We start from the raw sequence: 13,564 nt of genomic DNA on the forward strand, positions 1-13,564 counted from the left end.
TGTCGCGGCTTGGTTTGAGGTTAATTGATCCGATTAGTTAAATCCAAGATTTTAATCGCCGAGTTGCGTTTCCTGCCGGGTAGGTCCGAAACGGGAACTGTCTGGGTCACAGAATTCAATAAGCACTTCAACTCAAACTGAACACCTGTTTATGTTTTAAGGAAATGCCGTCAGTCGATTTGACCTACAGTCCTTGAAAATAACATCTTTTATGCTCTTTTCAGTTTGATTCAGATTCAAGGCTTTTTTTCGTACCGTCCTAAATGTGTACGTGCTTAGGATGATCAAATTTCCAACAACCTGCAATTTAATCAGGAAAATATTTTTTATTAGTTGCCGTCTCTCCGCATGCATTTCCATGGCCCAGGGATAACAGGCAAAAAGCCATTTCTGAAGTTGACCTTCAAAACAGTTTTCTACTTGAACACCCCCTCCTTCCCCTCCTCCCCCAATTTCCTGTGAATTTTACACCAGTTTACCACATTGCTAAATTAATTGAATTAGTGGCTTTAAAAATGCATATGTACCAAATATAGAGGATAAAAACAAATTGTGACCAAAACAGATAACTGGTAGCTATTCACAAGCCAAACTTCAAACAAACAATTTTTTGTTAGAGCAGTTTTCAATTGAGTGTCATTATTGCGGTTTTCGGTGAAATGCGAAGTCTGAAATTCAAAATCCAACTAATGACTGCGTTTTTCGCTGCCATCAGTCATGATTATGGCGACAGCGAACAAACCATGAAAAACAGAATCAAAATGGATCGAAATGTACCAATCACAACTGACAGACATGACCTTTTGACCTGGTTGAAGTGAACTTCTGTTTCCCGAGAGGTCCGTTAAGATGATCGACGGCAGCAAAAGGCATAAACTGTTGATTGAGGACTGAATTTCAGAGTTCGCATATCACTGAAAACTGCAATAAACCCAAAGCAGAGTAATCACTCTAGCCAATCACAAAGTACACAGGCAATCCAGTGAGCCAATCAAAACTCCAAGCAAATACATGTTCATGTCTCAGGCAGGAAGCGCGGGAAAAAGGCATGAGTAAACTCACAATTGGTTTTGGTTTTAGCTTTTGATTGGCTAAGGAAGTGGCGCAAGAGTTTTAAACCAATCGCTTAGCGTGGTAATGCAAAACCAAAGAAAACACAAATTTCTTTCGACACTCAAGTGACAGTGAAAACTGCTCTATCGCCACACACTGATACAATCTGCGTAGCATTGGTAAGTCAACAGTCTTATTTCTTTCCTTCTCGCGAATGCTCCAGTTTTTAAAACAAACTAAATGCAGCAGATCTGTTTTGATCTGTATTAGGGGATGTGGCACCAAAAGAAAAGCTGAAGTTATCAGATCCTCTTGTTTGTTGACTAGGACCGGCATCTCCAAAGATGGAACAGCCATTGACTGCAGGTGACATGCTTGTTCCAAAGAACCCTGCACCCTCACTACGTTCTCCTGACACTGGTGGTCCAAAGATGTTTGTTGTCTCTCCAGTCAAATGAAATTCACCACCCGTCCCTGTAAAGAAGGTGCACTGAATGAAAGCTCACTGAATCATCCAAAGATTTGACAGATTGGAATTAACCTTCACTGGAAACTTCTGCAGGTATTTTGATCTGATAACAAATGTGTGGTTCCAAAAAATGTCCATACTCCCCCACAGAAGGGATTGAAAATTCCTGGGGGTGGGAGGGATATCGCAAAGGCCAAAAACTTTAAGGAAATGTATGAAGGTTAATTGGCATTTCCAGAGGGGTGGCAGGTCGTAGGAAAAATCCCTTCTGTGGGGGAGGTATGGATAATTTATGGAACTACACATTGTGATAAATATAACCAAAATTTGTATGTTTTACTTTGACTGTTATGTTTGAACAACTTCTAAGTGATTGAGTTAGAAGAAGATAACTATTTCAACATACATGAAGTATAGGATATGTTCAAGATTACTCCAGTCTAATTAATGTGAACATATTGATAGACTGGAGGCCTGGAGGGAAAGAATTTGTTCCCTTTCTTGGTTTGCCAAAATGTGTTGATTCACCTCAGGAAATTCCAGTTTAGCTTCATGCTTTTCTTTTCCCCACCCCCTCCCTTTTTTAGAATTTCTATTGATTTAGTGGTGGGTATGGATTTGTTAAAACTGCACAAATTATTGCATTCATAACAAGTGGCTGAGCTGGCTTCACAACAACTAATCAGATACATTGAAATCGTTTCTTTATTCCAGGTGACATTAGATATCGTGTTTCAACTTCCATGATGCAAATAACTGTCCCCGATGTTTGTTTTTCAATTTAAGTCAATTTTAAAAAAAATTATAATCCTACAGATTATTATTTAATGGTAGAAACCTGAGCTCTCACCTCAGTATAAAATCCTATAAGCTTACATTCGCGTGCGAAAATGAAGTAAAGGTATCAAATGGAGTCCCACCCCTATTCCCATCCTCTTTTGAGAAAGCAAGGCTCAGAAAACCCAAAGCAATAATTGATATTAAAAGTAATAAAATGAATCAAGAAAGAAAAGATAAACAAACTTATCTTGAGCAATAGTTCTGTTATGAAAAGTATATTGCAGAACAATTTTTTCTAAGAATTAAGCCCCCCTCCCTCCCTCCCCCCTCTCTTCCCAAAACACACATTTCTAAGTGTCCCTAAAACTTCTTGCAAAGTTGTATCATCCCTTGTGGTATTTTTGAAGTGGGCTTTACATCCATAAAGAATTTTGAAAAATAAAACTTGGTCTGATTTAGTTAAAAGATTAACATTGATGGGTAAGGGGACTGGAAGCATATATCTTCATTGGAATTATAATTCTGGCTGGAATGTAGCTTTCATTTTCTTCTAGTAAAATCAAGGCTTGAAACAGTCATCAAATCCTAATCAGTCATTGATACGTCAATGTTAAAAATTTATGTAGATCAGCTAACAGACAAACAAAAATAAAGTTTAGGGCTTAGACACTCTATTTTTTTGCATATGCTTTGATAGCACATACAAACTTTCTAAGATTGCCCAAAATCTTTACATAATACCACTTCATTTTTTATCAAATTTAATACTCCTAGTAATTTCCGTCTCTTTTTGAAACCTCTAAACCCTTCTCTAAATTTTAGCAGGAAATGCTTAAGAATGTCCTGCAGTGCAAATACATTCAAAAGCCTATCACATAAATTAGTCATGCTATTATAAACATGGTTTTCATATTTTATTGCTGTTTAGTGCTTTGCTGATGGGGTTTCAACTTGCCTATTCATTACAATCAATGATACTTTTGCAACATTTTTGAAAAAAGTCCAAAATGAGTGTTGTAGTAAGTTCTGTTCCCCATGCGTTTTTTTAACAATATGTAGTTTCATAAATTATCCATATCTCCCCCATCAACCCTCCAAGTTAACTTTTTTCCTTAGTGGCCATTTGGCAACTACCTGGTATCTATTTATCATGTGAAGTCGCCAATAGAAAAATTTGGTCGCCAAAATATTACAATCTGTAAATCTACTCACCAAAAAGCATGAACAAGATTTACTGCAAAATTTTTCCCTTGAAAAACCCAATGAAAAAAAAAACAAAAAGAACAACTACCGGTACTTTTTCATAGTGAACCCATAACATACAGAGCAGATTTCAGTTCAGATGATAATTTGCTTGAACCCTCCGGAGCAATCCTCTAGTTTGTAGTCGCCGGGCTGGCGACTTGTTCTACAATTAAGTTACCAGTTCCAAAATTCTAGTCACCATGGCGGCTAAAATGGTCGCAACTTGGAGGGTTGCCCATGGAAGGGATTTTTCCTATGACCCTCCACCCCTCTGGAAATTTCAATTTTAAAAGCTTCATACATCTCTTAAAGTTTTGGCCTTTTAGATTCCTCCCACCCCCAGGAGTTTACATTCCCTTCTGTGTGGGGAGTAGAACCACAAATATTAAATCCTATATTTTTTCTGCAGTTACAATATTAAATATTCATTGCTAAAGTAACATTCTTCACAGTATATCACACAAAGCATTTTTACTAACCAGTTGGTCCTGGAATATTCCTTGCCTCTTGCATGTTGAATAAGAAAGGTGCATTCTCTTTATTGGCCTGAAATTCATCAAACAAAAACATATATCTACATGTATTCAATATTTCTGACATGTTGATAACTGCTAAGTTGCTATGTTTCCTCATAGGGGGGGGGGGAGAAAGTCAGCACTTTTCTTTGATGGCATAGTGGTGCCGGGAAACAGAGCAGGTCTGTGTCAATCAAGCCGTTGCTAAGAAGGGTGTCACCCAAAGTTTTGTTTTTCTCAGAAAGATTTAAATATCAAAGACTGCATGCTTGTGAAATGCGAATGGTGGTGGTTTTTATGTTGATGTTTCACGCAGCTGAAATGTTTTTTGCATTTTCAGCCAGATTTCTCACCTGATGTTTTACGTCACTGAGAATGTTTTGGCTGCAAGGAATAACAACCAAAAAATTGAATTACGGTAATTCGCAAGCCTTACTTTTGCCAGACTGGACACCGTTATCACTGTTTGTTGTTTTGATGCTGGCAAACTTCAAAGGAGCAAACAAAATGCAAATAGCTATTGTGTTTTGTGAACGGTCAAGACCAAAACATGCAAACTAAACAATAAACTTTGTCAAGCTATTCACTATGCCCTTAGCAACCATTCGATAGCTACTGCACACAATCGGTTTTTTGGCACCGCTATGCCGCATTTTTGAGTGGTGTAACAAAGGAAGTTTCTCCCCTCCCCCCTGATTCTTTTACATTACTTGTACCGGTACTTAACAACAGGGTTTTTTTTCCTTAAAAAGTTAAAGTTTCTCAAAGGCAATGTTTCACTGCTTGTTTGACAGATTGAAATGATTTTGGAAATATTTTGCTCACAGTGTTAAGACAACTTTATCATTATAACTGGAAAAAAATTTTACTTAACAGGGAGCATTAGAACAATGCTGAAACTCATTAAAAAATACCGGACTGTAGCAGTCTGGAAGTTTTTTCCTCTCTTGTTTGATAAGAGGTAATATGTTCAAATTATTACAGAACTATTTTCTCGAACCCCAGTACCAGAATGCGAATTTCTGCAAGTTTGCCTATGCAGTGTGACCATTTGAAAAATATCAAACGCCTGAACTGCATGGTCCCCTAACATCCTACTTACAAGCTTCTTACCTGATCATTCTCTTTATCCATAGAACTGGAGTCAAACATTGGCCTACTTTGAAAAAGAAAACCATCTCCAGGTGACTTGGTGAGCTGCTGGATCATGTTTGAGTGCATCTCAAAGTTGAATGGACTGTTGACCACTTCTGAGCTTGGAGTAAAACCAGTGCTGTGTTGGCCAGCTGATGTTGGTGTTGTAGGGAAGATTGTCTCTTCCTCATTATGATGCGACGCAACAGATGGACTTTTGGGTGCAGCTGTGTGATTTAAAATAATGCCTGATGTACTAAAGACTTTTGCTATATTGCTCACTGTTTGAATAATAAATAGATTTAATACTTATTTTATAATCTGTTGTTCCAAGTTCATGTGGCAACTTCAGCAGTATATATATATCATGTGACCATTACCATTATTAAGAGCTAACCAAAGAGTGAATAGTAGGCTAACCCGAGTGCGTAGTTGGCTAACCAGAGTGAAATTCTGCAAGTCTGCAGTCTGCAAAATGTCAGACAGCCCAACTTCGGAACATGGAGTGATTTAATGGGGTGATTTAATAAACATGTGGGAGATGATAGTGGATCAGAAGTTGCCACTTGTCTTTCTTCCTACCTTATGCCTTTCTGGCCCCTTTTGTCCCATGTTTCTTCTCTGCCCCCCACTCCCACCCCCCTGTTTTGTTCACAGATTTAATTTGTCCTGTTCACACCATAATCCAAAGATAAGATAAAATTGTGTTGTTCTGTATACTTATAACACTATAGATTTATGCTATAATGAAAATAAAAGTAGAGAAAGGAACAACTTACAGCAGTTCCCTTTTTCCAATGCATCAGTTGAACTTGGAAGGTGTGGTTGGATGTTGTATTCATTGTGAGTTACACTTGTTTGATCTTCTGTAAAACATCTGTTTTGCTGATTGGTGGAAACTGGTAACTGTTCAGAGTGTAGTCTTTCTGGTAGTGCAGCATCATGTTGCTGTTTAGTCCAATTTCTATTCACACCTGACTCCACTTCCATATCTGCATCCCTCTGAGTTTGCATTAAAGGCATGTTGTCTACCTGTGGACTTGCCAGCTGCAATGATGGTCTCACTGGAGTGCTTGGAGGTACATCTTTCAAAAATACTGTTGTTTAGAAACAAGGTTCTCGTTATCTTGTTATAAAGGTCCTCCCCTAATGGATGCTTTTTGGAGGGCATATAAAAGATGGGGTGTTATTAAAATACAAGAGCCAATTTGCAAGAAAGAAACAAGTAATCTCACGTGTGTACAGCTGTCCCGCTCCGCTCAAAAAAAATCGATGGCTGTTCACAGGCTATAAGTAATCATTTGAAAAAATAATGATCCTGCCATGTGTGATGGAGCATAATAAAATTCAAACCTAAAAAATCCTGGGAGTTTTGCTGAGTAGGGAGATAAAAATTAAGTTTGAGGAATACACTTTCAGAAGATCTGAATTCTTCTAAGGGAAATCTTATGGTATTGTTTATTGTTGTTAATTTTCAATTTGGCCATTTTTCATTCAAAGCTGCTCAATATTGCTAGTTGGGGTTTAATTAACTGAGCTAATTATGATTTTGCTAGTGACTCTAAAACTTATAATACCGTCATCTGCAGATTTGTTGCTTTGGCTTTCTCTAGCTGTAGATTTTCTGGCTTGTTCTTCTTTTGAGTCCTTTATTTTGGTAGTGATCTGTTGTAGACAGTCTTCAGTTTTTCTTGTTTCGAGATTTAGGTGGGCCCTACAAGTGGTCAAGGAATGTAACCTGGTGATTTAGGGGCCTCGGAGACACCTAAGATAATGGTATATGCAAGTTTGTGTATAATGTGAGATAATTGCTTAATTGGATGGAATGCTAGTCAATCGTTGAGTACCTGTACATCACATCATCCAGGCTTTTTTTAATCATAGACAATTCACCAGTACCCATTTATACGTGCAGAGACAGGTGTAAGTGTCTTGCCCATGAACACAACAACAAGGACAAAGGGCTCAAATCCAGATTTCTGGATCTGGTGCAAAAATATTTAAATGTGCAAGTACATTATGTTTAATTGGATACAGCTTAATGATGACTGGAATTGAAGATGTAATTCCCTTGTCAGCTGATTCTGAAACAGAAAAATTAAACGCTTTTGTGAGTTTTTTTGTCAAGTATAAAGTCTGTTTGGTCTCCTGTCTTCGTTTTTTCTTACATTGTCATTTGTTTGCACTTAAAAGAAAAACACTCTTCAAGTATAATATATGTAATTATTACAGCCTCCTACAAAGTTAAGGGTCTTCTTTTCTTTTTTTTTTTTTTTTTTTTTTTTTTCCAATTATTTTTCAATGGGCTTATCAAATATTGCGCGACTATCTTGAGTACCTTCTATGTTTTTCTTTTCTTCTTCCATACTTGAAATGCCAGTCTCAAGTTGCTGAACCTTGGATCTTATTGTCTCCACTAAGAGGAGGCAAAGTGAATAAGAAAATGAAAGCGGCTATAAGCCACAAAACTCGGAAAAGTTATTATGAAACAAGAATTATTGAAAACAACACGCTGGCAAATAAAGATTTGCCAAAACAAATGATGTCAAACTTTCCACACTTCAGTTCACTTCACTTAGTTTGATTGTCATCTAGCTGCTAATCGAGAGCAGGCCAAAAGTTCAAGAAAACTGACATTTATGCAATATTTCGGCTGGTAATAAATCAGAAATTAAGCAGGTTAATATATGTAATTTAATTAGAAACGTAGGTACCGTATTTTCTCGATTAAACGCCCCCGGCGTTTATTTCAAACTTGGCCCTATAGGGCCGGCGTTTATTTGAATTCAGGAGTTTTTTCAAGCCCTTTTTGAGTTATTTTTTCAAAATAGCTCTTTAGTCGGCGCGATGGACCTGTAATCAGTGAAGTATGTGGGTTTGTCACACCAATCAGATTTCAGGTACTATCGGAACCAATCAAATTGTAGTTTATAAAGGGGAAGCAAACTGACGTAGTCAGCAATTTCGTTCGAAGTTTTTAGATTAGAAGGAGGCGGAATCGGTGAGTTGTGATTTAACCCTGGATTAAAAACGTTTTTCGTAACGCCCGCCTGCTTACAACGCACACGCCGTGAGCAAAAGGCCCAACAATAACTTGTTATTCGTCTTATTCAAGCGTACGTTTGGAGAGGCTAGCTTTCCTGACCGTAGTAAAAATAACATATAACATTTGCACAAAGCAGATTTAAAGAATAATGTTGTCATTAGTACTTTTGCCGTCCGCTTTGCGAAGTTCGTTGGGAAATTGGAAAGTTTGTTATGAAGTTGCCAAATAGGTTGCGAGTTTGTGAATCAAATTGTGAGCTTCGATACAAAGTTCCCAACTTCGGCCCGAAATTAATAAAACCTTCTATAATTATGTTATCAAAAAGGGCTTTGCTACGCTAAACTGTTGGAAACAAATGTCATAAAAATAAAAAACTTTTATGTTCAGCGAGCCGTAAACATGTTGTCTCGAACAAATTAGTCTGTCGCGTCGCGTCGGCTTCGATTAAAATCAATAAACCATCCAGTTTCATCCGGTTTACAAACGCAGAAGACTTGAAATTGAAGACAGTGAAGATTATGCCTCACAGAAATCGTTAAATATGTGTTTTCATACAAAAAAGTTAAAATTTGACCAAATTTCTACCTGCATAAAATTTATTTATCGCCAAATCACTTGCGTGATCGCTGATGCGAAACGTTGTCTTGCACTTCAAGCTACTTCAACTTTCCTTGACAAGCTCTAAAATCTTCGAGTTCAGAAATCGCCATGACTTTCGAGCAACATGTCTTGTTTCTCCTCAACTACCAAAACTTCGAAAGTTCAGTCGGGACGAAGTTGGGAACTTATCGAAGTTCGCAATTTGATTCGCAAACTCGCAACGTAATTGGCAACTTCATAACAAAGTTTCCAATTTCCCAACAAACTTCGCAAAGCGGGCGGCCAAAGTAAACTGAAATCAACTGTAAAACATCTCGTTCAAATATTTAATGAACCGGTACAAGTAACCGTAGTAGGTATAAGTACAAGCAACTACAATCGATAGCAAAAACAGAATAAGAGCGTGCCATTCCGTGACAGTTTGATATCTCAATTAGTTCTTGTTTGTTGAATAGAATTTAGGTTGTAAATGAAAGAAAATCTTTGTTGAACAGTTCTGACAGGAAACAAAGACTCCAGGTATACTGCGCTTTAAAGAACTTTCCCGAAGAAAGTGGTTTTTGATTTGATGCGTTTATTACTTCGTTTATTATAGTACTTTTCGTTCAATGTCTGTATGGAAACGTGGCTTTTTCGAGAAAAACAAGGGTATCGTGTTACGTTCGTTTTTAAAAAACAAAGGTCTCATGTTACAAAAGTGAGAAAAACAACAATATCATGTTTCAGTGTTTGGCAAAAATCCAAAAGTATTCCGTAACAAACAAAAGTAACACGTTACGGTTGCTACAAAGCTAGCAACAAAATAACCGCTTAAACAGAATAAGAACGTGCCATTTTGTGACATTTTGATAATTGAATTAGTGTTTGTTTTTCAATTAAATGACGAAAATTTACGTATTGAATAAAACAGTTCTGATGTATCAAAATGCACGTAAAAGTTATTTTGTTTGCAAGCAAATTTTGTGCAAAAAAGTGACTCCGTGGGCCGCCATACACAAATGGCTCAACCCATGGCATAAACCATCCCAACAGGACAATCACCCAGTTTCACCCCAAGCCACCCCATAAATTGAAAAAATAACTCCTGCACGCTTAGCGTGCCTATGTTTTTTCTAAGAAATGATTTTTATTCATAATTTTTGACAGCTATATAATTAGACATTATTTTTAAACCATATTCAACCTTTAATAATTGTCTAAGGGGTTGATTTTCAAATACAACTTGGAGACCCGGCGTTTATTCGGGGCCCGGCGTTTAATCGAGAAAATACGGTATTCAGAGAACAGGTCTTATTCTCTAGAGACCCTAAAACACTTGCATGCATTGCATGCCTTTGTTTACAGGTATCGAGTGAAATTCACTTCGCTCACTTCAACTCTTTTCCGAGGTATAAAGAGTTTTGCCAGTCATAACATCTCTGAAACCACTGTAAGTAGTAAAATAATCATTCGTTAATCACCGCTTACATTCTTCTTTGTTTTTCATGGCATCCATTTTTATTTTTGTCAGTTCTTTTGCATTTCCTTTACTTTCATACCGCGTCTTGTACCTGTCCCATATTGCCCCGTACTTTGCAAGGACACTTTGGTTTTCCAACCTACATAATTCAAGAATTATGTTGTGAACTAACTAGGCAGTTTAAAGTGATGCATAGGTTAAAATAAATTCTTCTATACTTTTTCTCCCTCTTAGTATTTATTCTCAATACTCAAGTATATTGTAATTTAGATGATTATAACATGTCAGAAGAAAATTCTAGATGTTTACAAAATTTAATACAGTAGTTGAACCGGCTTGCCTGACTTGCTGAAGTTTTGCAAGCATCGTTTCTTTCTTTTTCTGCAAAGCTTCTTCATGTTCCTGAAGGACACTGTTCGTTCGCTTCAAGCTGTAGGTCAAGAGAATTCAGTGGTATAATTTCTTGATATTTATTTTTTAAGACTGCATTTTATACATGATACATGCACTAATCTCTTTCAGAAATACATTAAGGTTATCTAAAATTTTAACAGAGGGTACTGAAGCGCGGCCGGTTATATATCCCATTTTCCAGCCTATTGTTTCCCAAATTTCCCCAAATCCAAGTGACCCAAATCCCATTTTCCCAGTGAAAATTTGCTCAAATCCCAGTTCCCATTTTACCCATTCAGGGCCCTCTTAATTAACAAACTAGCACCATTAACGCATACAAGAAGAACAAAGTGCAACACTGCATGCATGCTACTTCCAAGTTCTGAAAGTTCTAAGAACAAAAATTAGTAACAATAGCACAGAGGGTCACTCGTGGTGAACACTCAAAAGCTAAGCCCTGGTCACATTACCTTTCGCATATCTCCCTGTTTTGTGTAAACTGTTTGTGTAACTGTTTAGCTTCCTCGTCAAGTTGCGTTGTGGACTTTTCTAGCTCTTCCGTTTGACGAGTTTTCTCATCCAACTGTCTCAAAAGAGCTGAGTTTTAAAGGCAAAAGTCAAATCTTGTTATGTAAATGTTTTGTTTGCATACCAGAGTAGCATTTTAAATAACTGTGTACTAAATGTATGCCACATTTACGTCAGAACTTGAAACATTAAAAGTTACAAGAAATCTTGTTTTGTAGTTTTACCAATATTTTCAACAGTTAACGCATCGATGTCCCAGCTTTCATGTTTTGTGTCGCTGATTTCCTATATTCAGATTGAAATCCGCATAGGAACACCCGTACAAAAGTGTCAAAAGTGACGCAGATTTTGTGGGCGTGCTCATTTTCATAAAAGGTAATTCTAAAACGAAAAGTAGTTTCCTTTTATTTTGCGGTACCAAGCAATAGATTTTTACCGTGAAAGGTACAATTTTTATATGGGAATTCCCTCAGGCCTTAGTTGTCGAATCCATTGCATTACCGAATCAACTACTCTTTTACAATATATTTTTCGAAAAAATCATGTCTTCTTTGAATAACTCCAGCTATGCCCTGAGAAGGAGAGGTCAGCTGAAACTTTACGCCGACTGATGAAATGGGAGACTACGGGCGTAAAATTCCAACATTAGGCCCCCAAATTTAAATTCCCAATTTCTCTCTATCAAGTTCTCGGATAAACTTTGTAAGAGTTTGTGCTTTTATATATAACAAAGTTCACCTTTGTTTCAGGCATGCTTCAGTATTGAGAGCAAAATATACCCGCAACCCATGAGCGGATTGAAAGTTTGATAAATTACGATCAAATGGAGTTCATCTTATAAACTTACGCTTACCTGCATATCGCTGTTTTTCTGTCTCAATAAGTCTCACTTGTTCTGAATTCTCAAATTCTGTTTTGAGGTAGAATTTAATTTAAAACAAGTTTTTTAAAAGAGATGTTAGCTTTTATGTCCTACTTTATTAAAAAGTTTCAAACGTCTCTGAAAACATGCAGGTTGTCTACCATAAGATTATCTATGGTTATCGGCAAAGGGTTAGGCGTTTCTTGTCAGTTTTGGAATAATGAGTTATTGTTAGGTGAAGTTTAAAAGTAAGCTCACAGGAAGCGAGAGCTACAAAAGTGATCTTTTTACAGACAAAGCTGCAAATCGCACACTGAAATTTCCAAAGCTCTTTCACCTGCTTTTTGAATGAGCTGATCAATCCCAGGTGAACATTGTTGATGCTGTGCAAGTAGGCGCTGAGGAATGACTGGGGAATTCAAATCTGAGGTCTGCATCTTCAAGATTGTCAATCTTTTACTGCCACTGTGGTCACTGTGGGCAAAGTTTGAGTTGTCTGTCGCCTTGAGTTTCGTTTTCCTTGCGCAACACGGCGCGCAACACCGGTCCGTGAAAATTTGGCGGCAAAATTTCCCGCCTTTTTGCTGTGTAGGCGACGCCGTGACACACAGTCACCTAGGGGGGTATGGTCGGTATGTCAAACTTAGAAAACTAGCGTGGTGGACTCGGCGTTTATTTGGCTTCTGCAGTTTATTCGAGTACGGTTCTTTTTATTATTTTTGAACAGATATCAGGAAATGGTCAGGGAAAAATAAAATTGTTCAAGGAAAGGGAAAAGTCAGACAATTATTGGTGGCCTGCCTGTGTTCAGTGAAACGTTTCCGAAGAGTACGTTTTGTTTCTCCTACATATTGGGGCTGGAGGCTGCTACTACATCTGACATGTATTTTGAATTTATTTGGTCAGGGAAGTTTAATTTTTATCCAGGAAGGGAAAACTTAATCGCTTACCTGAATTCAGCCTTCCTCCCTTCCCGCCGACAAAGTAAAAAACAAAAGGACTTCGTATTTGACAAGACGCAATTTTTTAAAATTGAAAACTGAGCAAACGCCACGGAAACTTCGAGTGAATTTAATAGCTGAAGAGCAGTGCTCGACTGTAAAGTCTGTAAAGATCAGAGAATGATCAGAGAATGAAAATAAAACCACTTTATACTCGTTCTTTGCGCAGCTCGCCAACTAAAGTGTTCCAACAACCTGCTGCCCAATACACGTACCATCTGGAGCCAAGCAACTAAAAACCCCACTAAAAACAGAATGTAGGTTTTCAGTTTCAAAACATCTTCACAGTTTCGAACACTGCAACTGTTTGACGGTCGGATCGTTACGCCGTCAAGAAAGATTCTATAAAAAGCAACTGAGATTAGCATAGAGGGTCTAGAGGGTGGTAAAGGGTATTTTCGTGATCCGTGATCGGCCCTTTTTTTCCCCCATGAAATGTAAAATGGCTATTTTTTTTTCTAAAGTAGCCGTGAACCGTG

General features: G+C 37.6%; 1 protein-coding gene across 1 annotated transcript; it reads right to left on the reverse strand.

Moving 5' to 3' along the window:
• Positions 1-306: 306 nt before the first annotated feature.
• LOC144656809 (uncharacterized) lies at positions 307-12,592 on the reverse strand. The gene is made up of 12 exons (XM_078517055.1): positions 12,422-12,592; positions 12,076-12,132; positions 11,165-11,291; positions 10,642-10,731; positions 10,310-10,440; positions 7,535-7,612; positions 7,232-7,280; positions 6,774-6,910; positions 5,976-6,122; positions 5,176-5,423; positions 4,027-4,093; positions 307-1,527 (listed from the first exon to the last, which is right to left on the reverse strand). The coding sequence occupies exons 1-12, from the start codon at positions 12,519-12,521 to the stop codon at positions 1,280-1,282; spliced, it is 1,479 nt and encodes a 492-aa protein (XP_078373181.1). The 5' UTR covers positions 12,522-12,592; the 3' UTR covers positions 307-1,279.
• Between the last annotated feature and the right edge of the window lie 972 nt (positions 12,593-13,564).

This window comes from Oculina patagonica, chromosome 6 (genome assembly GCF_052425735.1).
Source record: "Oculina patagonica isolate OP01 chromosome 6, crgOcupat, whole genome shotgun sequence".
NCBI classification, from domain to species: Eukaryota; Metazoa; Cnidaria; class Anthozoa; order Scleractinia; family Oculinidae; genus Oculina; species Oculina patagonica.

Excerpts from the sequence above, each read along its gene's own strand:
- LOC144656809 (XM_078517055.1), bottom strand. The coding sequence starts at position 12,521 with ATGCAGACCTCAGATTTGAATTCCCCAGTCATTCCTCAGCGCCTACTT. Across the intron at positions 10,441-10,641 it reads GCAAAACTTCAGCAAGTCAG|GTTGGAAAACCAAAGTGTCC; the intron begins GCAAGCCGGTTC and ends TGAATTATGTAG. Across the intron at positions 7,613-10,309 it reads CATGAAAAACAAAGAAGAAT|TGGAGACAATAAGATCCAAG; the intron begins GTAAGCGGTGAT and ends GCCTCCTCTTAG.